Source organism: Meriones unguiculatus, chromosome 2 (genome assembly GCF_030254825.1).
Source record: "Meriones unguiculatus strain TT.TT164.6M chromosome 2, Bangor_MerUng_6.1, whole genome shotgun sequence".
Taxonomy (NCBI): domain Eukaryota; kingdom Metazoa; phylum Chordata; class Mammalia; order Rodentia; family Muridae; genus Meriones; species Meriones unguiculatus.
The window spans coordinates 95122670-95148606 of record NC_083350.1 but is presented as its reverse complement, the minus strand read 5'-3'; the positions used below and the strand labels follow the sequence as shown (position 1 = coordinate 95148606).

The following is a 25937-nucleotide window of genomic DNA, read 5'->3' as shown; positions in this document are numbered from 1 at the left end:
GTTGCGGTCCTCAGTGGAAGGTTTGCTCAGTTTTGCTGTTTTGAACAATGCATCTGTGTTCTTGAACATTAACTCCTTGTGTATATGTTCAAGGATTTCCAAGATTCGCATTTGGGAGTGGGGTCGATGGGTCATAAAAACCTGCACACATTTATATATAGCATATAATACCATTTATACATCCTGACCAACATTCTACTTAATTTGCTGGGAGGTGTCCCTATTTATCTCTCATTTTAAATTTCACCTGCATTTCTTGACTACATGATTGTCCTCGTATTCTCATTGGCCACCATCAGCATAGGCTGTTTGGTAACAAGTATTTGCAAGGCCTTTACCCATCTTTTTATTAATATGCTTACTGGGTGCCAGCCAACTTTTCTTAGATTCTTTCTGTTCCCTCTCCGTTGTAGAGCCCTATTGGTTTTTGTTTGGTTGTTTTGTTTGTTTGTGTGTGTGTGTGTGTGTGTGTGTGTTTAAATAAACAGAACTAATTCCTCTTGTTTACTACATCTATTTGAGCCAAGGGATTGAGCTCAAGTCGCCAGGCTTGGTACCCTGGGGCCTTCATTGACTAAGCCATTTTATAAGTCCTATGTTGTCTTCCTCAAGATTAACAGATTCCCACATCATGTTGATGTCTTTTGGTAGGCGGTAATTCGTATTTGAGTCGACGGTACGAGGTAAAGGTCAGCTTTCTTTGTCATTCTATGGAGTCTGCCAATAATAACAATCACATTGTGCAAAACAGCCAACTCACGCCTGAGGTTTACTCACCTCACGTTGGCCACTGTCCTACACGGCTTACACGTGATGCCGTCCCTCTAATGTGTTCAGCTATATAATGCAAATTCTACCAGACAGCAGGGTTCCATACTTATGGCTTTGTTGTCCATTCCATTGGCTACTTCACTGTATAATGACCTTTTAATTGCTACATTTGTAACCAACCCTGACACTAGACAAAGCAGTTCTCCTGAACTTATTTCCAGGTAGGAGTAGCTTGGCCTTTCCTCACATCCAAACTTTGGAATGATTTTCTAGTTTTATTTATTTTTTTAATGTATGTACATTTGAGTGGAACTGTATCAAACCTAAAATTAAGTGCAGCTTTCTAATATATCATCAATGGCCACAAAACTAAAAGTAGCCAAACTACTGTAGAATGTGCTATGAAATTAAAAATTATTTGGATAAATTTAAAAAGGAGGGAAAGAAACTATCCCCTGGTGGTAAAAAGGGTTTTTAAATTAGATAAAAAGAAGAATTTTTAAATGAAAATATAAGGAGATTCTTAAACAATAAGGTAAATCAAAATTCTACTAAATGTCGTTTTCTCAAAACTCCAGGGCAAAAAGAAAGCAAAAAAAGAAAAAACAGTGCCGAATAATTTCAAAATGTAAACAAAATTAGGTGGATATACCACTGGGGAGTGAAAAGTAATTTTTTTTAATAATAAAGAAAAAAAGCGGCAGCGAGCAGCCAATTAGAGGCTGCAGTTACTGGAATGGAGACGGGACAGTCAGTTGCTCTTGTGGGCTCCTGGTCTTTCTGTGGTTTAGGCTATCGCTGAGTCTTCTGTTCCACAAGGCTCCGAGTCCCTAGAACTGTCTTGTCTTGGCAGTTTTCCTTTTCTGCCTACCGGAGACCTCTGCTGGTCAGCCTTAGCTTTGCAGCCTGCGGGCTGGCGGCGGGGGGGGGCTTCCCCCTCCCTAGATGTACTCCTTGGGCCTTTTTAACTGGGTGGGAAGGGAGTCTTCAACCTCAATGGTGAGATCGGTATGGGCCGAAATTCTGTCTTCGTACTTTCAAGACTTCCTTGGTACTCACCACCTTTGGAGGAAAACGTGGCCTCTCCGGACCCGCAGAGCTCTTGGGTTCTACAGCTATGAAGGACAGACAGGCTCTGGGTTTTTCCCTCCTGCTAGCCTCAGCTCACTCTTAGTGTTATTTCTGCTCCTGGCCACCAAGGCCGAGGTTATCTGTCCCCAGGTACCTCCCCACCTGTGCCAGCCAGCTCACCTTTCGGCTGAGTTTGGAGGTGATTATTATTTTTTTATCATTGTGGGGGGCGCAAATGTGGAAGGTCAGAGAACAGCCTCATATACTGGTTCTCACCTTCCACTTTGAGACAAGGGCTTTTATTGTTTAGCACTGTATACGTGTCAGTCTAGCTGCAGGCTTCCAGGCTTCTCCAAATATTCGTCTCCCGTCTCACCATGGAATCCAGGTCTAAGGTCTTCCTCTTGCTTAGTGAGTACTTTACACGGGTCCTAGGAATCTAGTCTAAGGTCTTCCTCTTGCTTAGTGAGTACTGTGCCCACTGAGCCGTCTCCCTCGCCATCAGTGTCACTCTCTACGTGGCATCCAAGCGCTGACCCCTGGGTCATCCAGAGTAACAAATGGGATTCTCTCTCCCCATGACACACTTGAAGGTGCCAGGGTCTCACCAACACCTACACCTGGGTTTGGGGCCTGTGAGGGCTGTGGGCTTGTCCTGGGATAGGCCTGCCAGATCGCCTGGTCTACTTTGGAAGGGGCCTCTGCTTCCTTCCAACCAGAGACCGTCAAAGCAGAGCTGTGTTCATCTTACTCCTCTGTATCCTCAGTCTTTTTGTCTTACCTGTTGTTTTGTTTTTCTTTCTTCCAGGTGTCCTTTCACTCCCTTTGTGGATGTCTCTTCCTCTCTTTTTTTCTTTTTTCTATTTTTTTTTTCTTACTGTAAAGCTTTCTTTCACAGTTCTCAATGTCAGCTTCAGGTCCACCATGGTTACTAGGAAGTACATTCCTTACAATTATGATTTAGTCTTTTAATTTGGTGAGTTCCTTGGCTTTGTCACCCTGAGCCGCCCTCACTTCCCTGAAATATATATTAACATGATGGGTTTGGCTTAGCAGATTTGCGTTTAGAATATTGGATTCATGCTCTGCAGACAGTGAGGTTGCTCCTTAATGTCCCTGATCTGCATGATCCTTTTACTTTGGATTCATGCTGTGTAGACAGCGAGGTGGCTCTTTAATGTTCCTCATCTGCATGATCCTTCTACTCTGGAATCAGAGTGCTCAGACTGACATGCTATCATCCAGCCACCATTGCACTGTTGCATAAACCCGGCATTCTCAGGTCAGTTTGCTCATGTTTTGGGTCTTCTACTTATTCTTATACTAATATTCTTTAAAATTCTTTAAAATGCTCTATAATCTTCAACTCTTGTCTTTTCCTTAACTCGTTTCAGTATGAAGATTATACGAGCCTCTGATGTAGGAATGGGGGATCCCAGTTGTCAGTGCACTCATAGCGGTGTTTGACAGCAACTGAAACCTCACCGAGGGAGGTTGCCAGGAACCCTCCCCCCCTGCCGTAAGGAAGACAGCTGCATTTAGGCTTTGTTATTCCAGAAGTGGTCACCCAGTGCCCTGTTCTTGGTAATTATTGGTTCTGCCCGCTTGTTCTGTCATGGTTCCTGACCTATTGATGATATTCTGCTATTCTTGAAGTCAGGAGCCTAACAACTGTCACTGGAGAGACTTCACCCAACAGCTAGTGGAAATAAATGAAGAGAAGAGACCCACAGCCAAACATTTGGAAGAGCCTGGAAAATCCTGGAGAAGAGATAATCCTGTGGAACAAGGAAAAGAGGGATTAAAGGAGCCAGAGTGGTCAAGGACAGCACAATTAAAGCTACAGAATCAACTAACCTGGGCCCATAGGGGCTCACAGAGACTGAGCCACTAACCAGGGAGCATGCATGGGATTGGCCTAGGCCCTCTGTGCACAGGTAACAGTTGTGTAGCTTGGCTTGATTTGTGTGGGACTCCCAAGAGCAGGAGCTCTTGCCTCTCTGGCTCTGTTGCCTGCCTTTGGGACCCAATACTCCTACCGAGCTGTCTCTTCTAGCGTCAGTGGAAAAGATGTGCCTAGTCTAACTGCAGCTTCTTCTGTCAAGGGCTGGTTGATGTCCACGAGAGGCCTTCCCTTTTCTGAAGAGAACAAGGAAGGAGGGGGGGAGGGGAGGACTAGGAAGAGAGCAGGGAGAAGAAACTGTGGTTGGGATGTAAAGTTAATTAATTAATAAAATAAATATTATATTTCAGGATTAAAATTAGTAAGAATTCTGGGATTCATGGCAATCCGATCCTCCAGGGCCCAGGAAAGTGTCCTAGTGGAGGTCCAGTGCTGTCCATCAATGTCCCACACCTCACTGCAATGGAGACTCCACATTATACCACAGAAAACTGAACTCTCTAGGTTATATTCATCCATAGAAGGAGGAAGGAAAAGAATAGGAAAGAAATGGCGCCCGGGCTGTTCCACACAGTCCCTGCTGGTCTCAGGCTGGCACATTCCCCACATATCCTACTGTCAATATTTAGAACTGCAAACAAGAAAGATGGGAAGGAGGCGATCCTCCAAGCCTTGTCTCCCACTTGTCCAGCACTTCCTTGTCTCCTTGATGTCAGGACACTGTGATCGCTAGAATAGAAGAGCTTCATAGAATGTAAAGGCTCACGCATGTTCAACGACTTATCATTTTGTTTACTTTCATTTTTTAAGAATAATTGAATTTGCTTTGAAAATTTCATCAGAAGAACAAAAACTTTTGACCCAACCACCATCCTGAAAATGTATGTCCCAGAACCCTAAAAAGCCTACATATAACACAGAGGGAAGGAACCTCAGTCTAATGTCTCCTCTTGCTTCTGTGGTTTTTCCTCAAACTTAGAACACAACTATGAGCTAAAGAACTACTGTGAGCTGTGTTGTCTTAAAAACATGGAAACTCTGCTGCGGGCAGGGAAGATAACTTACTCCATAAAGTATTTGCCTTGCAAGCAGCTAAACTCAGTTCCCAAACTCAGTTCTATCTCTTAAAGATCCAGGTATGCTGACGTGAGCTTCTAATCTCATCTCTGGGAACACAGGGGCAGCCACATCCTTAGGGCTCAGTGGCTACCTGGTCTGACATAGTTGGTGAGCTCAGTAATAAGAGACCCTGTCTCTGTGATGACACTGGAGGCTGTCCTCCAGCCTCCACATGCATGCTTACACAGGTGCATGAGCACACGCATGAACACACACGTATGTGCACACACATATAAACACTCTCATATGCTTACACACTGAAAAACTGTGGAAGCTTGTGTTTATCTGTTTGCTTCTTTATCTTCTACCTACCTTTTTATCAGCATCTGCTAATAAGGTGAGAAATCTAGACGTTTATAATTCGAACTGAACATACAGATAAGATTAATTTTCCATATCATTACCCAAATGAGGGGGGTAATTTTTAATATAGTTGATAAAATAGGCCCCTGGTGGGTGGGTGTTGTGCTTCTATTAGGAATTACACTTTTCCGTTCTTTATGCTGTGTCTTCAAGCTGTAGCCTGCCCCTTTCTAGGTGGTTTAGAGATGTGGAAAAGGAGAGCTCGCACTCACTCAGCAGGGGAGCTACAAGCCCCACCTTGTTAACCACTGTCCTGTAGCAGTGAGGAGCTGCAGCCTCTGCCTGCTCTCCTGGCTGAAACTGTTGCTTCTGAACTATATTCCTTTGTGTGAAGCCTCTGCTGTCACAACAGCAAGGCGCTGTCAGCTCGGTCACTGACAGGATCTGCATGTGGTTGTTTTTAAGATAGGCTTAGTCTCCGTACTGTCAGGAGCATGGAGTTAAGTTGCCTAAATACTTTGGTCTTTTCAGCATTTGAATCAGTTGCCATAGTAACAGATGATCACAGATAGGGATCTACAATTTTATATTAAATTGTGTTTTCCTCCACTTGCCGCATACTCTGCCCTTTGGGAATGGCGATTAAGGCACAAGTAAAAATCCGCTCTTTGTACTCCTTGTGTCACAGGCTTTTAAATTAGAAGTTTCACAGTAAACTCAAAAACCTCTCATAAGACAATTTCATATCACAACAGCTGTTTAACAAGACCTGAAATATTGAAATGCGGTCACAGTAACTAAGCAAGAGAGAGGAAAGCAGAAGGTTCTGTTGCCTCTCCTCCAACTGCACTTGTGATGAAATTAAAACCATACAACTCCACTGACCAGTCATCTTGAGACAAAGAACAAAAGCTTAATCACATATCTAGACAGGGCCGTTAAAGCCAAGCCCACAGAAATCTAATTTGAGCAGTATATCCATGCATAATGACTACTGTTGGAGCCACAGCCTCTGCTCAAAAGGCCCAGTGTCAGTATAGAGTCTGCGCTTTTTAATTATGAGACATTTTATATGAAGACAGGGCAGCGGCAGCGGGGAACCCAAGGAACTACGTGAGGCAGCTTTGCCCTCTCCACACACTCTGAAACTGGTTTGTCTCAGCCTTGGAGGTCCGGGAAGCCAAAGGTCTTTGGGCAAAGCCTTGTCCTCTCCAAAGACTCTGAAACTGGTTTGTCTCAGCCAGTTTCTTTTTTAGTAATAATAATAATAATGATGATGATGATGATGATGATAAAGACAGAACTTTTAGAGGAATTCACTACAAAACTTTTCTCTGTTGTAGACCCCATCTCCCCAGAGATTAGAGCAGGTCACCTTCACACTGAAGGACTACAATGACAGTGGCTTCTGAGAAAGTTCAAAACCTCCAAGAAGCATAAAAACAAAGACGGATTAGATGGGAAATTTAGCAGAAGGGCCTCCAGTAGGACAAAATGATAAGAGAAAACTCTGAGCCCTGTGGGAAGGAGAGAGGAGAGGAGAGAATGATGGAAAGAAGGGAGCTTCCTAGTCTCTGCTCCTCAGGAACCTTCTGCAGCTGGCACCACACAAATGGCCGCCTCGATGGACCTGCTGCACTGGTCTCTCACCAAGGATGGCCCTTGGGCTGCTTTGCATAAAGCCCTCATCAGTCCACAGATTGACTTTATATTCCTAAGTACTTCTTCCTGAAGTATCTGCTTTCCTCTGAGCTCATCTTCACAACTAGAGAAACAGGGAAACTGACGGGAAGTCACGGAAACGTTACCTCTCAGGCCCACCGTGAGGCCATGTCTAGGGAGACTGGCTTGGCTCTGCTTGGCTCTTGTCAAGCCATCTCTGCTCAGGCTGCGCTGATCAGGCCTAAAACTTGCCATCTCGGGCTGACTCTAAATCCCTGCACGGAGAGATGGCCCTCTGTGCAATGCAAGGGACCGGGTTGCTTTAAAAGGTTCCTGGAGACAGCTCAGTTGGTTAAATGCTTGTCGTACAGAGCTGCTTAAGAAGCTCATTTTGGGCATTTGGTAAATATTTTCAGGCATCCATTTTCTATGAGAAAATGTATTTTGAGTTATGAACAACCTATTTATAAATAGACTGTATGCCAATCACTAACTACATGTGTAAGTGAGCATGAATGGGTATTCACATCCTGTAAAACCTTGAGAGGGTGTTGGTTGAATGCAGGGTCGCTGGAGCTCGGCTTGGGTCCTCTGACAAGATAGCATGCTCAGCACGGGCAGGTGGGGCAGAGGCATGTGAGGGAGTCACTTTCTGAGGCCAGCTGGAATTTTCCACATATAATCTACAGTCTATTGAAGATCTATCACAGGTCACCTTAACACCGTTAAGTCAATTCTCTGCTCCTGTGGGCTTTGCGACACCACAGGCTGATTAAAATGCTGCATTCTGTTAACTCCAGTGAAGTAATACAATGCTTTATGAGAACAAAGTTGTGTGCCTCGTTGACTGACTTATGGTGAGGCTTTACTTTAGATTCTCAGACGTACCATAATATGTCAGCTCAAACATACATTTGAAGAGAATGCAAAAGACTGCAAGTAATCTAGCCGCTTTGGCCAGGCCGGGAAGCCGAGTCTCTACTCCCCTCAGGATGCATCATGGCTTACTTCCTCTGAATGACAATCTTCCCAGTCCCCTGACAGCACACCACTGCACTTCACTGTCCGCTTCAGAGGACAGTCACAGGCTTAGAGATGAAAGCCAAGACATTTTAGGGATGCTATGAAGTTGAACAATGGATTCCTGATTAGAGAGATCTGCAGAGACTGCCTTCCACACACACACTGCATTACAAACAATTTTCGTAGCACTCACAGATGTGTGGACGCCAATGATAGAATTGGAGCCAGCAGGGTGTGGCAGGATGAGTTCTGATGTAGGATTCTAAGAACATGAAGGCTTTTCTCTACTCTGCGTTATTCTCTGAAGTCTCGGACAAGTGACCCGGCTTGCTGGAGCTTTGCTTCCCCGCTCCAAAAAGCTGAGATGTAAGGTGGATGACTTCGTCCACATCCTGTCCTCCATTTGAACCCTTCAGCCTCATCATTTCCACAAACAAAAGGTGTTTACAAAGCCGTCTAGCCCTTTTTCCCCCAGGACTATCCTCAGATTCAAAAGTAAATGCATGTGGATGGCAATGGAATAGCTCAGACAGGTAGAGCTCTTCCTTAGTATGGGCTAAGGTCCTGGGTTCAATCCCTACTCTTGTGTGTGTGTGTGTCTGTCTGTCTGTTTATGTGCCTGTGTGTATGTGTGTGTGTGTGTGTGTGTCCATGTGTCTGTGTATGTATGTGTGTCTATGTGTAAGAAAGATATGAAAATTGCAAAGTACTGTGCAAATTTAAGATCTTTGAAAAATAATTCTTCCTAATTGTTTTTCCTAAAAAATTATTCCTAATCTTGTTTGCTTAATCTAGACCCAAGTAGTTTTAGTTCATTTAGGATTCAAATGTTAATCTGGCTAAAGATCATTTAGAAAGCAGAGAGGTACTTGCATTCTTGGTAAATTGCAGAATACAGCCTAAGCCCAGATGAAGAAATATTACCTGTGCTTAGAAGATGAAGTAGCTCATAATTTCACAACACATAATAAATTATAGCTCTTTCTGGCTCTTCTACCAACTCAAACCAGAATGAGTCCTGAAAACCCGCACACAAGATTATATGGAGGCTGGAGAGATGCCCAGGGGTTATGAGCACTTACCTGCTCTTGCAGAGGAACAAACTTCGGTCCCCAGCACCACACCAGGGGGTCACAACTGCCTATAACTCCAGATTCAGGGGACTCAGATACCCACCCTCTTCCGGCTTCCACGGGCACCTGTACTCATGTACATATAACCTTACACAAATACACAGCCATATATATAAATAAAAATAAATCAGTTTTAATATTTTTTATTTAAAGCCTAAATGTATAGCAGCACACCCACTCTGGGTTGCTTCCTTTGAGAAACACATTATTTCCTATGAGATAATCAGACCTATATACTGCTTCAGGAGTAAAGGTGGGTGGAAAAGAAAGTACAAGACTGCTTGCACATCTGAAATAACACTGTTGGTTTTATAGCTACATAACATGGGAGAAATCTTAGACTCCACGCTCCACTACCCATTGAAAAGCCACCTGTAGAGACTGTCCTAAATTTGCTATTTTGGTATCTTTTTTCTTATGTCTTATGGTCCAGGCAGAGTTATGGGGCAAGATTAAGGCAGCAGCCAAGAGTTGGGTCCTTAGAGCCACCGATGGTAAGTGTGAGCTCTGATTACACTGCTTGCCATCTTTGGGAGATCAGTCAAAGTGGGTAAGTTCTAAGAGTCTGGGTTTCCTTTGTATTAAGAAAATCAGTTGATATCCAGCTGTAAATGAATGGCATTTAATTTTGTCATTGTGAAAATCAGACAGGAAACAAAATGCTATACACAAAGACTTAGCATGGTGCCTTGCTCACAGCGAGTTCATCAAAACCGAGAGCTACTAATTATTGAAATTAGCCAGGATTCTTAAGTCTCAGAATTATCAAGATTAGGTCTTTCTCCCTCTTCATCTAACCCTATACTCTTCAGATCCTTAACTTCTTTAAATAGCATTTTTATCTGATAGTTGTGACCATGGGAGCCATTATGAAGTCACCTGGGAGGAATGGAACTACAGATTATTTAAATGAAGTAGAGCAGAGTGGAGCAGAGTGGAATAAAATGGAATGGAATGGAGTGGGACAGAGTAGGATGGAACAGAATGGCACGGGATGAAATGGAAAAGAACAGAAGGGAAGGGAAGGGAAGGGAAGGGAAGGCAAGGCAAGGCAAGGCAAGGCAAGGGAAGGCAAGGGAAGGCAAGGGAAGGCAAGGGAAGGCAAGGGAAGGCAAGGGAAGGCAAGGGAAGGGAACGGAAGGGAACAGAAGGGAACGGAAGGGAACAGAAGGGAAGGGAAGGGAATGGGAGAATAAGAAAAAAAAAACAGAATACAGTAAGATAAAATAGGAAATGTAATGTTCAAGTACACTATAGTACTTGTGTGTAATTGATGAATTGTATGTAATGAGATTTAATAGTTATACTCAATTTAGGTATGAAATGGAATAAAAAAACTAAATTTCTTAAAATGGGATGCTACCACAAAAAACTTCAAAGCCAACCCAAAAATATTCCTATGGTAGCCTGTAGTACTTACAGAGTTCCTTCTAAACAAAGCTCCTTTATACACTCACTGTTTGTGGAATGTTCCAGTGTCTTCTTGCAGAAACTGAGAGTTCCTAAACCTTATCAGGCAGGGCATGGTAGCACAAGCCTGAAACACCAGCCCTCAGGGAGCAAAAGCAGGAAGATCAGGAGTTCAAGTTGAGCCTTAGCTATACAGTAAGTTCAAGGCCCACAGGGATATAGAAGACAAACAAACAAAAAGCCTTGAGCAGGCATGAGTGTGTCCTGAAGGCTTGGCAGTAATCAGCCTCCAGGACACTTCCTGAGGATCTCCTTCTGGTATCCACCTCCTGGTGTAGCCCTCGTGTAGCCTCCTCTTCACCATAAGCTAAGAGGAGCACCTCGCTTCTACCGAATGAGCTCTGCAAAAGTGATGGTGTGGAACTTTCAAAACTAGGTTATGTTGAAAAAGCAAATAAGCTCCCACTTCCCTCTCCCTCTCTTTCACACTGGAATTCGCAAGCAGCTCTGTACAAGACCCCAAGACTGGGAGAGGATCCTTTATGCTAAACTAGTTTGCAGATGCCAGTAGTACTAGCCAACAACTACTAGCCCCTCAGAGACTGTAGGAGAGTATTTGCTATTCCCTGAGGCTGTTTGAGCAGAATGCATTAAATAGCAATGGACAGTTAATGAGTCTATTAAAATCTCAGCTGGATTTCTGGGGACATGGCTGAGGCAGCCAAGGGTTTGCTGTGTAAGCATGAACATGAGTTCGAATCACTGAGACCCCAACAACAAATAAATCATTTTAAGTGTGTGGAAGTATCCAAGCTCTTCAGGGATGCAGAAATGGATATATGCCTGGGGCTTGCTGGCCAGTCTGGCCTACCCAAGTCAGTGAGGGAAATCACCTCAAAAATAAAGCTAAAGAACAGCTGAGAGACACTCAATGTTGACCTCTGTCTGCCTCCACACGCACGCACATGCGTACATGTGCCCTGAATGAGTATGTTCACACATGTAAACACAAAACACATGAAATAAGTAGCTGGGCCCATTGAAATCTCCCGCAATATCTGGGGCATGAGACAAATGGTTTTAAATTTCTACCAGGGGCCCTGCTTCTTCCTGGGCACTTCCGGAAGTAGTTCAACTTGAGGTTCACTCTTTGTCCCACAAAGTCCACTCTTCCCAGGAGATTCTCATCCACATCTCCCCTAACAGTCTCCACTGTATTGCCTCTTGGGTCCTCTTGGGCCTTAGGACCCAGTGTTCCTCACTGGATAGTACAGGACTAGCTCTAAGCCTTCACCAAGACCATGGTGCCCCGACGCCATATATAATTCAAAGTAGTACTTGCTTTGTAATAACAGGGAACTTCAGGATCTACTAGTTAGTAACTTCCTAAACTACTACTAAAAGCCAATATCCTGGAGATTTTAGCAGATTTGAATTTGGGTTCGCATTGTATCTTAGGGCAAAAATGTTTCTCTTTTTCTCTGTATATTTAGCCCTTGATCTTGGGCACTCCACTATATGTGAGGGAGAAAACTATGGTAAAGTGAGGTCCAGAAGGCCCTATATAAAGGCCACAAAACTAGCATATGAAGAAAAGCAGTTGGCCAAGAAAAGAGAACCCCTCTACCTGCTGAAACCAGCTAGAACTGGAGACATGGAGCCCTCACCGATTCAGGCTCAGAGGTACTTCAGAGCACCTGATGGTAACCTGGGGCTCATTATAATACTAAAATGCACAGCTCTGGGTGAAGATTTGAGATGCCAAGGAACCAACAGATGCACATAGACCTACCGCATGTAGAGGTGGAATATGTCTGAAAGCCCAAACTGTGCAAACATCCCTACCACTGTGTAAGGAATCTCTGTCCAAACCCTTGTTCTAGAGGAACACACTTAACTCTGATAAAATCTTCGCCTTATCAAAGGCTCCAAGGAGACTAGATTATTTTCTGATGTGACACCAAATGACTTCTAAGCAGGTATATCTATTTCTAAATATAAATTATCTACAACAACACCAAGTTTAACAAAGACAAGTCATTTTTCATAGCACGGGCCTTGAAAAGCACCATATTGCATTAGGAGAATAAACCCTAATGCATCAGTTCAGAGTAGTAAATGGCTATGCTGAATGCTGTCATTATTTAACAAAGTTTATAACTTCCAGGTTTTATTGAGTATTCCTTCAATAATTGGATATAATAAACAGACAATACAAAAAGCTAACCTTTTTAGATCTTCAGAGGAGCCAACTGTACCGTTTCATCTCTGTAAGTTTAAAGAGCTATTTATTGTCCAGATTTGCAAGCACTAAGGCATACATGGGATGGCAATTGAATGAGTAAATGCCACAACGCCAATTACCCACAATCTGTAGCCTGCGGTCCTTCCCTGAATCAGCTTTTAAAGGTAAGCGTTCTCCCTATTTTAAATCCAAATTGGTTTCACTCTTAACTAAAGGGTAATCTCTTCCATTCTTTGTGTTTGAGATGTGAAAACCACTTTGCAATACTCCCCGACGTTTGCCTGCACAACCCTGATTGCCTTTCAGGGGAATCCTGGACAGGTTTGGATACAGGACCAACCCTATGGGGGTGGGAAATGAGGGAAGGTGTCAGATCAAGCACCCTAAGGACAAAGTACCATGAGATTCCAAATTCAGCTTATGCTTTTTGTAAAGCCAACAGGTGAGTCTTGAGTTGAGAGGAAAAGCCCAGTGAAATAAGCTTTTGATGCTTGTGCTATGGCTGACGGCACTGTTATGGTAATTTGTTGATGTTCTTGCAAAGCAAGACAGTTTACTCAACTAAAATTCAGTTAGTAGCCTGTGGACTTGAGGTCTTTAAGGAGGAGGCCACATGGAGGCCTGGAGCTGTCCTGTGGCTGCAGGCTCCCACAGCCATCCAAAGATCAGGCTGGGGTTCCTGGCTGCCTTTGTCCTTCTCAGCCTTATCCTTCCTCTGCAACCTCAAATCCAGCCCTCAGTGTGGGTTCCCTATTGGAATCAAGGGGTGAAAAGGCTCCTACAGAGCAGAAGCCACTGGTATTTGGGCAAGTGGAGTTCAGGAAGGCATTAATCTGCTAAGCCCCCTTTTGGACAAGGTACTAACAAGAAAGAAAATGTTATGGAAGACAACTATGCATACCATTCATTTCCTTTTCTGACTTAAAGACAATACACATAATGCACATTAGAGTTTTAAAAAGCAGGAAGGTGGGCTGGAGGGATGGCTCAGTATTTGCAAGAGCATGCTATTCTTAAGAAGACTTTGTAACTCCAGCTCCAGGGGGATCCTGTGACCTCTTCTGGCCACCATGGGCACCTGCAGAATATGCACACACACACACACACATGCAGGAGGGGGACATATACACATAAACAAAGAGACATGCACAGACACACACACATTAAAAATAAATCCTTTTAATTAAAAAGAAAGAAAATACCTCCTCAAAGGGTACAGAATTATCTTCAGTCAGTCCCTGTCTATTCTTCTCTAGGCAAACTTTAAATTTTTTACATATTTTAATTAATTCATGTAAATTATATACAAACTTTTCATTGTCCATCTATAGAGTAGGTCACAGGATGTTTTACTATTGGAAATTGCAGGTAGCTCCGTTATTGGGTAGCTGCAGATAGCATTGCAGTAAAGATCCTTGCCCAGAGCTCGCGACCTCATAGTCTTATGATGCGTTTAAGAGGGGTTCTCGAAGTGGTATCAACAGACAAAGATGTGCATCAATACAGCACAAAATCAGATGGCTCTTCAGAAGAGCCCACAGCCAGTGTGTTCAACAGCAGCATAGCAGCACTCCACATTATGCACACTTCCACCAACATACGAAGTTTAATCTGTGATCATTTGGCAAGCACAATTATGTCATCTAAAGTCACTTGTTTTAATTTATGAATAGCTCAGTCTGCTCAGATATTTATCCCATTAGCAAAGCCATAAAAATGGGCCACTGGAAAATGTTAAGTGACCTCAAGGAGAATATAATAAGCCAAAGGTGAAATCATCTGCCTAGTCCTCTCTTCAAATAAACTCAGGACTAAACCCCAAGTCTGTTATTGTTCACTCACTCCAGGGTTCCTAGAGGTCTTCGGTGGGATTAAAACCTGTTGTAAAATGTGGAAGGAATGGAAAGGTGGAAGAGGCTTTTAACTGGGATTTGGTAACAGCTCTGCCTCACTGACATTTCAGTCTTCATGTGTCCCCTGGCAGGTGCGTCTACCATCCAGCAGTTCTCTGGTCTTACCTTGTGAAGTGGAAGAAACATGAAATATAAACTTGTTTTCAGAAACAAAGAAAAATGGCACTAGGAAGCAGGGTTTGCACTAAGATCAAAGACAGGTGGCTGCTGAGGAGGTTTGTGTCTTGCTGAAGATGAGACCCGGATGGAGGAGGTCATGCTTAAGCACTTTCTGTGATGTCACCCAGCACATTCAAGTCTCTTCTCTCTCAAACCCTACTGTAACTGTAGAACAAGGCCTCGAATTCTTCAAAAGGAAAGGATCTTTGTCCTCTTCCCTTGAACCTGGGTGGGCTTCTGGTTGCCAGAACCAATAGAATGTTTTAAGTGACATATTCTAACTCTGTGCTAAGTGATTAAAGGCAATGCAGCTTGCTCCTTATCTGCTGGGAAGAGTTATTCTTGGGGTCATCAGCCACCAGCTGAGAGAGTCCTCTACCCTGAGGCCACCAGACTGTGAAAAAGTCCACACCAAATAAAAAGGCTGCTGGAAGATTCACTGGTTGGTGGCGTCAAATGAACACAAGCTTTGAAGCAACCCAACTCTGGTGCCAGGCCTGAGGGAGGCAGTCTCCACTGACCCCAGTTCAGACACTCTGGGGCAGCAGAAAACCACATTCTACACCTCTGCTGAATTACAGACTCGCACTGTAAACTGGTGGGTACAACTGGTGCAGTGCTATTTGATAGGTGAAGAAACAGATGATTCTCAGTGTTTTTGTTTGGTTTTCAGTTGAGAAGCTTATGGGAGCTACATGTTTTCCAATTCCACTACAAACAATGCTTTGGTGCAGCTCTTTATCCTGGAGTGCTAAGAAGAGAAGGAAAGGAAGAAAACAGTAAGTCAAACAGAAAAGGGAGCAAAAGTAAGACAGATGTCAGAAAAAAGACTTTGTTCAGACACAGCAAAGCAGAATTGCAGCCACCAAAAGGTTACAAATGTCACCCCATTCCCTTCTTGCCTGCCGGCTCAAGAACAGTGTCTGGTAGACTAAAAAAATGATTTATAAATCTATGCACACAAGTACATGTACACACATACACAATGGGGCAGGGACCGGCAGACCAAGAATGCCCAATCAGTCTCTGTGCGAAAGCTTTTGGAGTCTTTTATTAGAAATAAGCTGTGCTGTATACAACAACATGAGTGCTAAAACGTAAAATCACCTATGTGCGAAGAACTTGTCAGCCAGAAATAGTTTTGGCTTTAATTGAAGTCACCACTTCTAGTTCAGTTTTAACCACAGGAGATTTTTTTTTCCCTCTCGTTTCTAATACACCTTATCCCCATAAATTCAGAGAACAGATTTGAGTCAAAATAGATTTCTCCTAAGCCAAGGCTCTACCTTCATGGATCAGGAAGAGAGAAGGTGGCTGGATCATTCTGAAACTTCATAGAATTCTAAACATCAAATATTAGGAGTAGGCAGTGAATGGGTGGAGGTTCAGAGACCCTCAAGATAAACTTTCTCTCCTTCAGCCTAAGTCTAAAGATGCTCTGAGGTATTCAGTACATTTAAGTTTTTTGTGCAGCCTTTTCATTTGTGTGGGATTCAGCCAGCACCCTGGAATGGCAAATGCCTCCTCCTTGTCAGTGCAACCGTGTAGATTCGGAAAAGGCCGTCTTCCGTTGAGAAGACAATCACTTTCTATAGAGATGAGAAACAAATGCCGGGACCTGATTCACCTCACCCAGCAGGCTTCTGCTCCAGTGTCCTCTGAGCAAACAGCGAGGTCTAGCGCAGTCGATCCTGCTGCCCACACTGGGCCCCTGCGCTTGTTGCTATTTACTCTTCCTATTAATCTGTCAATGTTCCGCTCAAACGTGAGAACAATATGGTAGGCGCATAGTTAAGTTGGCCATTGCTAAGTAACCTGGGCCAACGATGACGAAAGGGAACCCCCAACCAACAAAAATGTGAGGCCCAAACTCAGTTGCTCAAAAAGGTTCCACAATACCAGCACATGACATGTTTTTTTCAGACTGATTCTGATTTAGCGTCCCTCTCACCGAAAAGAGTCATCCCCACAAATGATTCAGGGCCAGAATCTAAATTCAGGTCATGTCACTGTTCCTATCGTTATGGGGTAAAACTGTCTGGGCACGTTGTTGGGGAAGGGGCTAGATGTGCAAGAGAGATGCCATCACCCTGCAGTGAACAAGCTATTGAAGAATTTAGTTTGACACAACAGATGTGCTCACAACAGAAACACTCTTTGAGCCAAACAAGTTAGAAGTCCTTGGTTCTGCACACTCTGGAAAGAAAAACATGTAAGTTCCTATTTCCCAAACATAGCCAAATTTTTTTAGTACATCTACAAAGTGAGCCCAGGACAGCCAAGGCTACACAGAGAAACCCTGTCTCAAAAAAACAAAATAAATAGATGATAGATAGATAGATAGATAGATAGATAGATAGATAGATAGATATTAAATAGTTCAGGTGAGTCAAACACTGACTAATGTCAGCTTAAATCTGGCTACTGGGGTAACATAATCCCTTTTATTACTAATATATATTTTTTATTGACTAAGACTATTCTATTTTCTTAGAAGGTACACAATGGCACATAGTATAATCTTCAAAAATGACTTTATAAGTTAAAATGGATATTTTAGTCTATAATATAAAGTAATTCACATAAAACCTGATCTTCCAGCAAGCTTTGCTTGTATTAGTAGGCAGACGACTACTACAAACCCACACAGGATGAGACACCGCTGTCTGGAGACAGCTTAGCCTTGGTTTTCAACCACCAAGGTGATATTTCTCATGGCAAACACTTTACACCAGCTCAGTTCTTGTCCACTAAACAGCAAAGGCCAGAACTAAAACTGTCGGTATGTGTTCTTGTGGAATGAATACAATTTACCCTCGTTCATTCAAATGCTGATTTCTCTACCCCACTCTCTGGTTTCAATCCGGACATTGCATCATGATGTTTATTTTAAGCATCACCTGTCTCAAGTTTGTGTAAACTTGTATTGTTCTCCGTATTGTCAATAAAACAACCAGTCAATGCTGAGCAATGGAAAAAATAGGGTGGGATATCCTGGTTCGGAGAGGAGGAGAAAGAAGAGAGAGGGAGGTCAGAGAGCAGAGATCAGCAGGAGAGGAATTGGAACCAGAAGGAGAGATGAACTGGACCTAAAAGCAAGTATAATGACTGAAAGTATAATTTTATGTGGGAAATCTGAATGGGAGGAAACTATGCAGGTTTGGAGGTTTAGGATGGAGTAACTACTGCCCAGCATTGTGCTCTAGGTTAATTAAATAAATCCTGGTCTGTGTGGCAATTTGGGTATACAGCTGATTTAGGAATAACCACTGTTTAACTAAAAGATAAATCAATAATAAACATTAATAACCCACAACATAAGACACTACGAGAAGAAAAGCCTCAACCTCCTGTATTTGGAACTGACACTGAGAAGCTACTGGTTAAAGCATGAATGTGTGTCCCAGCTTTTAAAAATGTGATATATTCAAAAACTCAAGTGAAAACACATGCTGTTGATGATGTGGAGATAAGGGAACACTCCTCCGTTGTTTGTGGGGGTGCAAACTTGTACAACCACTTCGGAAATCAATCTGGTGCTTTCTCAGAAAATTGGAAATTAGCATTACCTCAAGTCCCAGTTATACCACTCCTGGGCCCATGGGCACATACCCAAAAGATGCTCCACCATACAACAAGGACACTTACTCAACTATGTTCATAACAGCCAGAGAAATTGTGGTACATTTACACAAAGGAATACTATTCAGCTATTAAAAACAAGGAAACCATGCAATTTTCAGGCAAATGGATGGAACTAGAAAAAATCAACCTGAGTGAGGTAACCTAGAACCAGAAATACACATATGGTATATACTCACTTACAAGTGGATATTAGCTATATAATACAGGATAACCATACTAAAATCTACAGATCTAAAAAAGCTGAAAAACAAGGAGGACCCTAGGGGGGATGAAGAGAGGGAACAGGAATGGAGCCTACCATGGATGCCCTCTGAAAGACTCCACCCAAGAGGAGATCAAAGCAGATGCTGAGACTCACAGCCAAACCTGGGTGAAGTGCAGGGAGTCTTGTGGAAGAGTGGAGAAATAGAAGGACCCAGAAGGGACAGTTGCTCCACAAGGAGACCAACAAAGCCAACAAATCTGGACCCAGGGTGGTCTAAGGAGACTGATGTTCCAACCAAGGATCATGCATGGAGAGGACCTAGACCTCTGGCTCAGATGTAGCCTACAAGTAGCTCGGTCTCTATGTGGATTCCCCTACTAAGGGAAGCAGGAGCTATCTCTGACATGGACTCTGTTGCCTCCTCTTTGATCACTTCCCCCTGGCTGGGCAGCCTTGCCAGGCCACAGAGGAAGAGGATACAGGTAGTCCTGATGAGACCTGATAGGCTGGGGTCAGATGGTAGGGGAGGAGGGACCTCCTTTCTGTGGAGGGGAATAGAGGGAAAAGGGAGGGAGGTGAGACTGGGAGAAGGCAAAGGAGGGGGATACAATAGGGATATAAAGTGAATAAATTATAAAAATACCAAAAAATGTGATATATGATATTTTACACACAGAATTTTTTATATGATTTTTTTGTTGTTGTTGTTTCTCTGTGTACCCTTGGCTGTCCTGGAACTTGCTCTGTAGACCAGGCTGGACTTAAACTCACAAAGACCTACCTACTTGTGCCTCCAGAGTGCTCGAATTAAAGGCATGCACTACCACTGCCCAGACAACATGCACTTTCAAAGATCTTTCTAGTACTGAGTGGTAGCTCATCTTTACAAAATACTTTTCTGAACCAGGCATGGTGGCTTATGCCTGTAATCCCAGCACTCAGGGAGGCAGAGGCAGGCAAAGTTCTGTGAGTTTGAGCCCAGCCTGGTCTATAAAGTGAGTCCAGGAAGCCAAGGTTACACAAAGAAACCCTGTCTCGAAAAAAAAAAAAAAAAACTTTGTTGTGGTCTAGCTTGCTGAAGAACACAGCATGTTAAGGTGCAAAATTACATTGATTCATTAATGCTACATGTTGGGTACTTTACTAGTTTCTGGGTGGCACACAGAAGCAAAACTGGCCCACTCCTCACCTTCAGTGGGAGACACAGAAGACAAAAGCTCTATGAAGAAAAATGTCGGACGGTATGAGGTTAGAGCATAGGACTAATGTTAGACACGTGGTTCATTGAAGGGCCTGTGAGCAGAGATATGAACTGTGTAAGAGTGTAAGCCATTCCGCAGCAAGGAAGAGCAAGTGAGCACAGAGTTTAGGGTGCAGCCAGATGGCCGGAGCAGAACAAGCAGAGGAAGCAGGAAGTGATGATATGAAGTCCACTTCCCCTCCTAGCACCCCTCCAGGTGCCTGTGTCCTAACCCCTGCTGTCTGAATGTGGTACTTTACTGGCCCAAAGGAACTTTTTGACTGTATTTAGTCAAGGACAGTGAGAAGGGATTATCCTGCAAGAGCTCAAGGGTCCTTAACTGTTGAAGGGTGAGGCAGAGAGGCCAGAGCAAGGCCGCCGGAGAGGAGTTCAACCTGTGGCTGTTGGTTTTAATGATGAGGAAAAGCAGCAGGAGCCAACATCAGGCAGGGTCAAGAAGCCAGAAATGACGAAGAAATGAAGAGTCTCCAGGAAAGACCAGAACTGCTAATCCCAGTTTTTTAACCCATAACATGTGTTGGACTTTTGACCTACAAGTCTAAAAGTCATTTAAGCCACCATGTTTGCAGAGATTTTTTTTTTATGGGAGGGATGGATGATAAAGTCACTATTTCAACATTCTCACTGTCTTTACATGACAATAGATGGGGTGTTTTGATCTTTCTGTTTGAAACATGCATTTCTATAACTTAGGGAAACCAGCAGCTGCTTTAACCCCACAATCCCAACCAGTATGGCCTGGGGTCACCTTAGCAATACACAAAAGAATGTCAAAGAAAGTGAGGGCTAAACCTCCCAGGTTTGCCTAATAGAAGTATAAGGTTTTGCTGGAGTGAAAAATACATACATACATATTTTCTGAAGGCATACACAGTTATGCTCTCATGTGCATATTTTACACATCATTGCAGCCACATGAATAGAAACTAGGGATGTTTCAAACTGTGAGACCACTAGCATTGATTCAAAAATCAAGATGAATGGCTGACCTGGAGCAAGCCCACCAATCAAAAAAAAAAAAAAAAAAAAAAAAGGAAAGAGTCTTTCACACACTACCTGCATGCTGTCTGTAAAGAGTCTGATATCTAGTTAGAATGCTTCTCCCATTCTTCCACGCTAATCACGCTAGGCATCCGTCTATGGGGTCAGTCTCCTGTAACGACAGATGGAGAAAGAACCAGTTACATGGTGCAATGAGCTTTAGAAACACTATCATTTATACTTACAACACATCATCCTATCTAAAGCATGTTTTTTCTTAACAATAAATTCTGATTAACATGTTATACTTTTCCAGAACATAAGATGCATTTCTAGGGAATGCCTGGGTTTGCTGATTTTGTTTCCTTTTTTCACTAAAATGTTTTTTTTTTTTTTTTAATTTGACAAAGTATGTGGCTATGTTGGGCCTCAAACTCAGAATCCCCAATACTGGAGTCACAGATGTGTGTATTTTTCAAGTCATTTCCAGGATAGAGAAATTCATTTGTGAGCAAAAATTCCTGTGTGTGACCTCACATACCCAAGACTATGAGGTAAGCCCTTGGTGTGTGTTTATAGACTGAGAGGGTGGACCAGCCCAAGGGCTGAGAATACCTTCACTCAGCATGAGGCTTATAGCATGAGCCCCCTGCTTTGATATTTCCACCAGTGTGTTTGAAAAGTTTATCTTGATTTATGGCTTCCTTTATTCTGTTACTATAGAAGCGTCACTGAAACATGAAATTTGAAGTAACCAACTGTGTTCCCTGACCAAGATCACTCATATCTGGCTCCGGATTAAACTACTTCTTACCCCCTTCGAGGAGAAAGCTGTTCTTTACCTCATCATAATCTTAAATGCAAACTAGCTAATACTCACGCAGGAATGCTGATATGTGTGTCCGTAGATTGTTGGAGATCTTTAATGTGAATGGTTGTATATGGTGCTAATACTGACAGCTGTTCTTCCCTCTTCCTTTCAAATATCTACGCTTTAAGTTTTCTGCCATACTGCGTTAGCCTGTATCTCCAATATGTGAAGAGCTGTGGTGGTATGCATGGCTGCTCTTCCCGAAATACAGATTTACTCTGCACTAAATACAGTAAGTCCATACTTGTGTGTCCCTCACTATGGGTTCTAAAAGATTCTAGGATTTGCAAAGTATTCTCAGTAGACAGAGGCCTGGGGAAATTGGGAAATACTCTGATCAATTAAAATGTCTGGGTGTGGTGGCGAATGCCTTTAATCCCAGTGTTCAGGAGGCAGAAGCAGGCAGATCTCTTTGAGTTCGAGGCCAGCCTGATCTACAAAACACAGAGAAATCTCTCGGAAAAACAAACAAACAAAAAAAGTCTTAAAAGGACTTAGAGAGGGACAAGGAAGAGATGAGGGAGGGAGGGTGAGATTGGGAGGGAATGAAGGAGGGGGCTATAGCTGGGACACAAATAAATAAACTGTAATTAATATAAAAAATAAAAAATTATATAAAAAAAGGATAAGCCCTAACTATCTCCAATAGTTTCTTATGCTTTCTACTCTTATTCATTTTTTAATAAATAATTTTGTATTTGTAGTTCTGAGACTTGAATCTTAAGATATTTCTATTACAGAAAGCAAGATATGAAACTGACTATAAAGGGTTGAATAAGTCGAAAAGGAGAGAATGGAGCACAAAAAAATAACAGGAGGTAATGTTAGGTTCAGTCTGCCTACAAGGTAAATATTCTTTGTTGCTTCTGATATTTAAAAGAATTTATGTATTTCCATGCTCAGGTACAATATCTGCCATATTTTTAAAAAATTCTTTCATAGAAAAAATTCTTTCATAGATGTCTTTATAAATTTGAACAGACTCCCATTTATTCACAGTTTACAAAGATTCTTGCTTTTTATTTTAAACCAGAAGCAGATGGTGAATTCTGTTCAGTGTTTTCTCTGCATGTCATAAGATGATCATGTTTTTATTTTTAACTTGTTAATGTGATGTTATGGTAATAAAATTTGTGACATTAAGCTACTCAAGCATTCATGGCCATAGTATGTTTACTTTTTAGTGCTGGAATGTGTTGATATCACAATATTCATTTTTTTCAGTGATCATGAGTGAAATTCATCCTTCCTTCACTTTTATCCCTTTGCATTATTATCAAGGTTATGCTAGTCACATAAAATGGTTTAGGATATTCACTTTGCAAATCACTGGTAAGAGTTTGTGTATAATGGAAATTACTTGTCTCTTATGTACTTGAATTAATTAAAAACACCTTTTTCTGGAGCAGCAGTAAGCTGTGCTCTGTTCCCTGAGCTCCATCATCAGGACCACAGCTCTGCCTGCCTTCCTAAGGTAACCTGCAGGGTCCCAGGGAACGTTCAAGTCCACCTGGAGCACAAGCAGCAGAGGACAGCAGCTTGATGCTCCTGGAGCTCCAATACCAGGCCCATAGCTCTGCCTGCATCCCCAAAGAGTCCTGCAGGCATCAGGAATACTCAGCCAATACCAGGGACAACCAGATGGCTAAAGGCCACTGTAAGAACATAATCAACAAGAGCCAGGGCAAAATGGCACCAGCAGAGCACAGCTATCCTACTACAGCAAGTCCTAAATACCCCAACACACCTGAAGCACAGGAAGAAGACCTTAAATCCAATATTATTATGATGATAGAAGCTATAAAAGAGGAAATGAATAAATCCCTTGAATGCAGCAAAATACAACGAAGCAGGTAAAGGGAATGAACTATTCAAGATCTGAAAATGAAAATAGAAACAAGAAAACACAAACTAAGGGAATCCTGGGGACAGAAAACCTAGGAAAGAGAATAAGAACTACAGACCCAAACACCACCAACAGAAAACAAGAGTGAAAGAGACTGTCAGGCATAGAAGATTCAACTGAAGAAATTAATATATCAGTGAAAGAAAATGTTAAATCTAAAAAGCTCCTGACACCAAACATCCGCGAAATCTGGGACACTGTGACAAGACAACACCTAAGAATAATAAGAATAGAAGAAGAGGACTCCCAGCTCCAAGGCCCAGAAAATCATAAAATAAAATAAAATCAACAAGATCATAAAATAAAATTTCCCCAAACTAAAGAAAGAGATGCTTATAAACATACAAGAACCTTACAAAACACCAAATAGATTGGACCAGAAAAGAAAACCTTCCCATTACATAAAAATCAAAACACTAACTGTAAACAACAAAGAAAAAATATTAACAGCTGCAAGGGATAAGGTCAAGTAACCTATAAAGGTAGACCTATCAGAACTGCACCCAACTCCTCAACAGAGACTCAAAAAGCAAGAAGAGCCTCCAAAAGAGAAGTCTTGCAGACTCTAAGAGAACAAAGATGTCAGCCCAGATTACCATACCCAGCAAAACTTTTAATCACCATACACAGAAAAAACAAGATACTCTATTTAAAAAACCAAATTTAAACAATATCTAGGCACAAATACAGCCCTACAGAAGACACTAGAAGGAAAATTCCAACACAAAGAGGTTCACTACATCTAAGAAAGCACAGGAAATAAATAACTCCATACCAGCAAAACCAAAAGAAGAGACATACACACACATACATACAAACACACACACACATGCACGGACACTACCACCAACAACAATCACTGGTCCCCACCCCTGGGAGAAAACCAACCCCTGACACTATTAATGATACTCTGCTATGCTTTTAGACAGGAGTCAAGCAGAGTTGTCCTCTGAGAGGCTCCACCCAGCAACACCTTGAAACAGATGCTGAGACTCACAACCTAACATTTGGTGAGGCATAGGGAGTCTAGTGGAAAAGTGGGAGGAAGGAGAAAAGGACATGGAGATGACAGGAGCTTCACAAGAAGACTAACATAAGCAACTCACCAAGCCCAAAATAGGCCTGCTTAGACTGAAGTATTAACCAAGGACCTTAAATGGACTGGACTTAGGCCCCCTACAAGGATATAGCTGATGGGCAGCTCAAGCCTCATGTGGGTTCCTCAGTAAGGGAATCAGGGGCTCTCTCTGACATAGACTCTCTTGCCAGCTTTTAAATTCCTTCCACCTGGAAGAACAGTCTTGCCAGGCCACAGGGGAAGAGGACACACTCAGCCCTGTCCTTTTCTGAGGAATGGGGGAGGGGATAAGGAAGAAGGTAGGAGAGTTGGACTGGAAGATGAGGAGGGAAGGGCCTATGACCAGTATGAGAAAGAAAGAAAGAAAGAAAGAAAGAAAGAAAGAAAGAAAGAAAGAAAGAAAGAAAGAAAGAAAGAAGAAAAGAAACACAGATGGTCATTGGTCATTAATGTCTCTCAACATCAATGGACTCCATTCCCCAATAAAAAGACACAGGCTAACAGAGTGGATGAGGAAACAGGATCCATCATTCTGCTGCATACAAGAAACACAGCTCAGCAACAAAGATAGACATTACCTGAGAGTAAAGGGGAGAAAAAAGGGTTTTCTAAGCAAATAAACAAGAAACAAGCAGGAGTAGCCATTCTAATATCCAATAAAATGGACTTTCAACCAAAAGTAATCAAAAGAAGTGAGGAAAAACACTTCATATTCATCAAAGGAAAATTCCACCATGATGATGTCTCAACTCTGGACATCTTTGCCCCAAATGCAAGGGGACACACTTTCATAAAGAAACCATTCTAAAGATTAAACCACATATGGAACCCCACACATTAATGGAAACTGAACAACTCTCTACTCAATGACCACTGGGTCAGGGAAGAAATAAACAAATTAAAGACTTTCTAGAATTCAATGAAAATAAAAGCACAACATACCCAAACTTACGTGACACAATGAAAGCAGTGCTAAGAAAAAAGTTCATAGCACTAAGTGCCATCATAAAAAAAATTAGAGAGATCTCATACTAGCAATTTAAAAGCACATTGAAAGCTCTAGAACAAAAAGACTCAAACACACTCAAGAGGAGTAGATGGCAGGAAATAATCAAACTCAGGGCTTAAATCAATGACTTAGAAACAAAAATAACAATACAAAAAAAAAAAACTATGAAACTAAAAGCTGGTTCTTTGAGAAAATCAACAAGATAGAGAACCCCTTGGCCAAACTAACAAAAAGGCAGAGAGACACTATCCAAATCAACAGAATCAGAA

At 42.4% G+C, this 25937-nt stretch overlaps 1 protein-coding gene across 1 annotated transcript in view; it reads right to left on the bottom strand.

The window, feature by feature from the left end:
• Positions 1–8274, bottom strand: part of C2H12orf42 (chromosome 2 C12orf42 homolog) — a 117171-nt gene extending 108897 nt beyond the window's left edge. The window contains exons 1-2 of the mRNA XM_060378619.1: positions 8141–8274; positions 6818–6932 (exon numbers count right to left, since the gene is read on the bottom strand). Coding sequence (XP_060234602.1) covers positions 6818–6932; positions 8141–8274 — 249 coding nt within the window. The remainder of the gene's footprint in view (positions 1–6817; positions 6933–8140) is intronic.
• Between the last annotated feature and the right edge of the window lie 17663 nt (positions 8275–25937).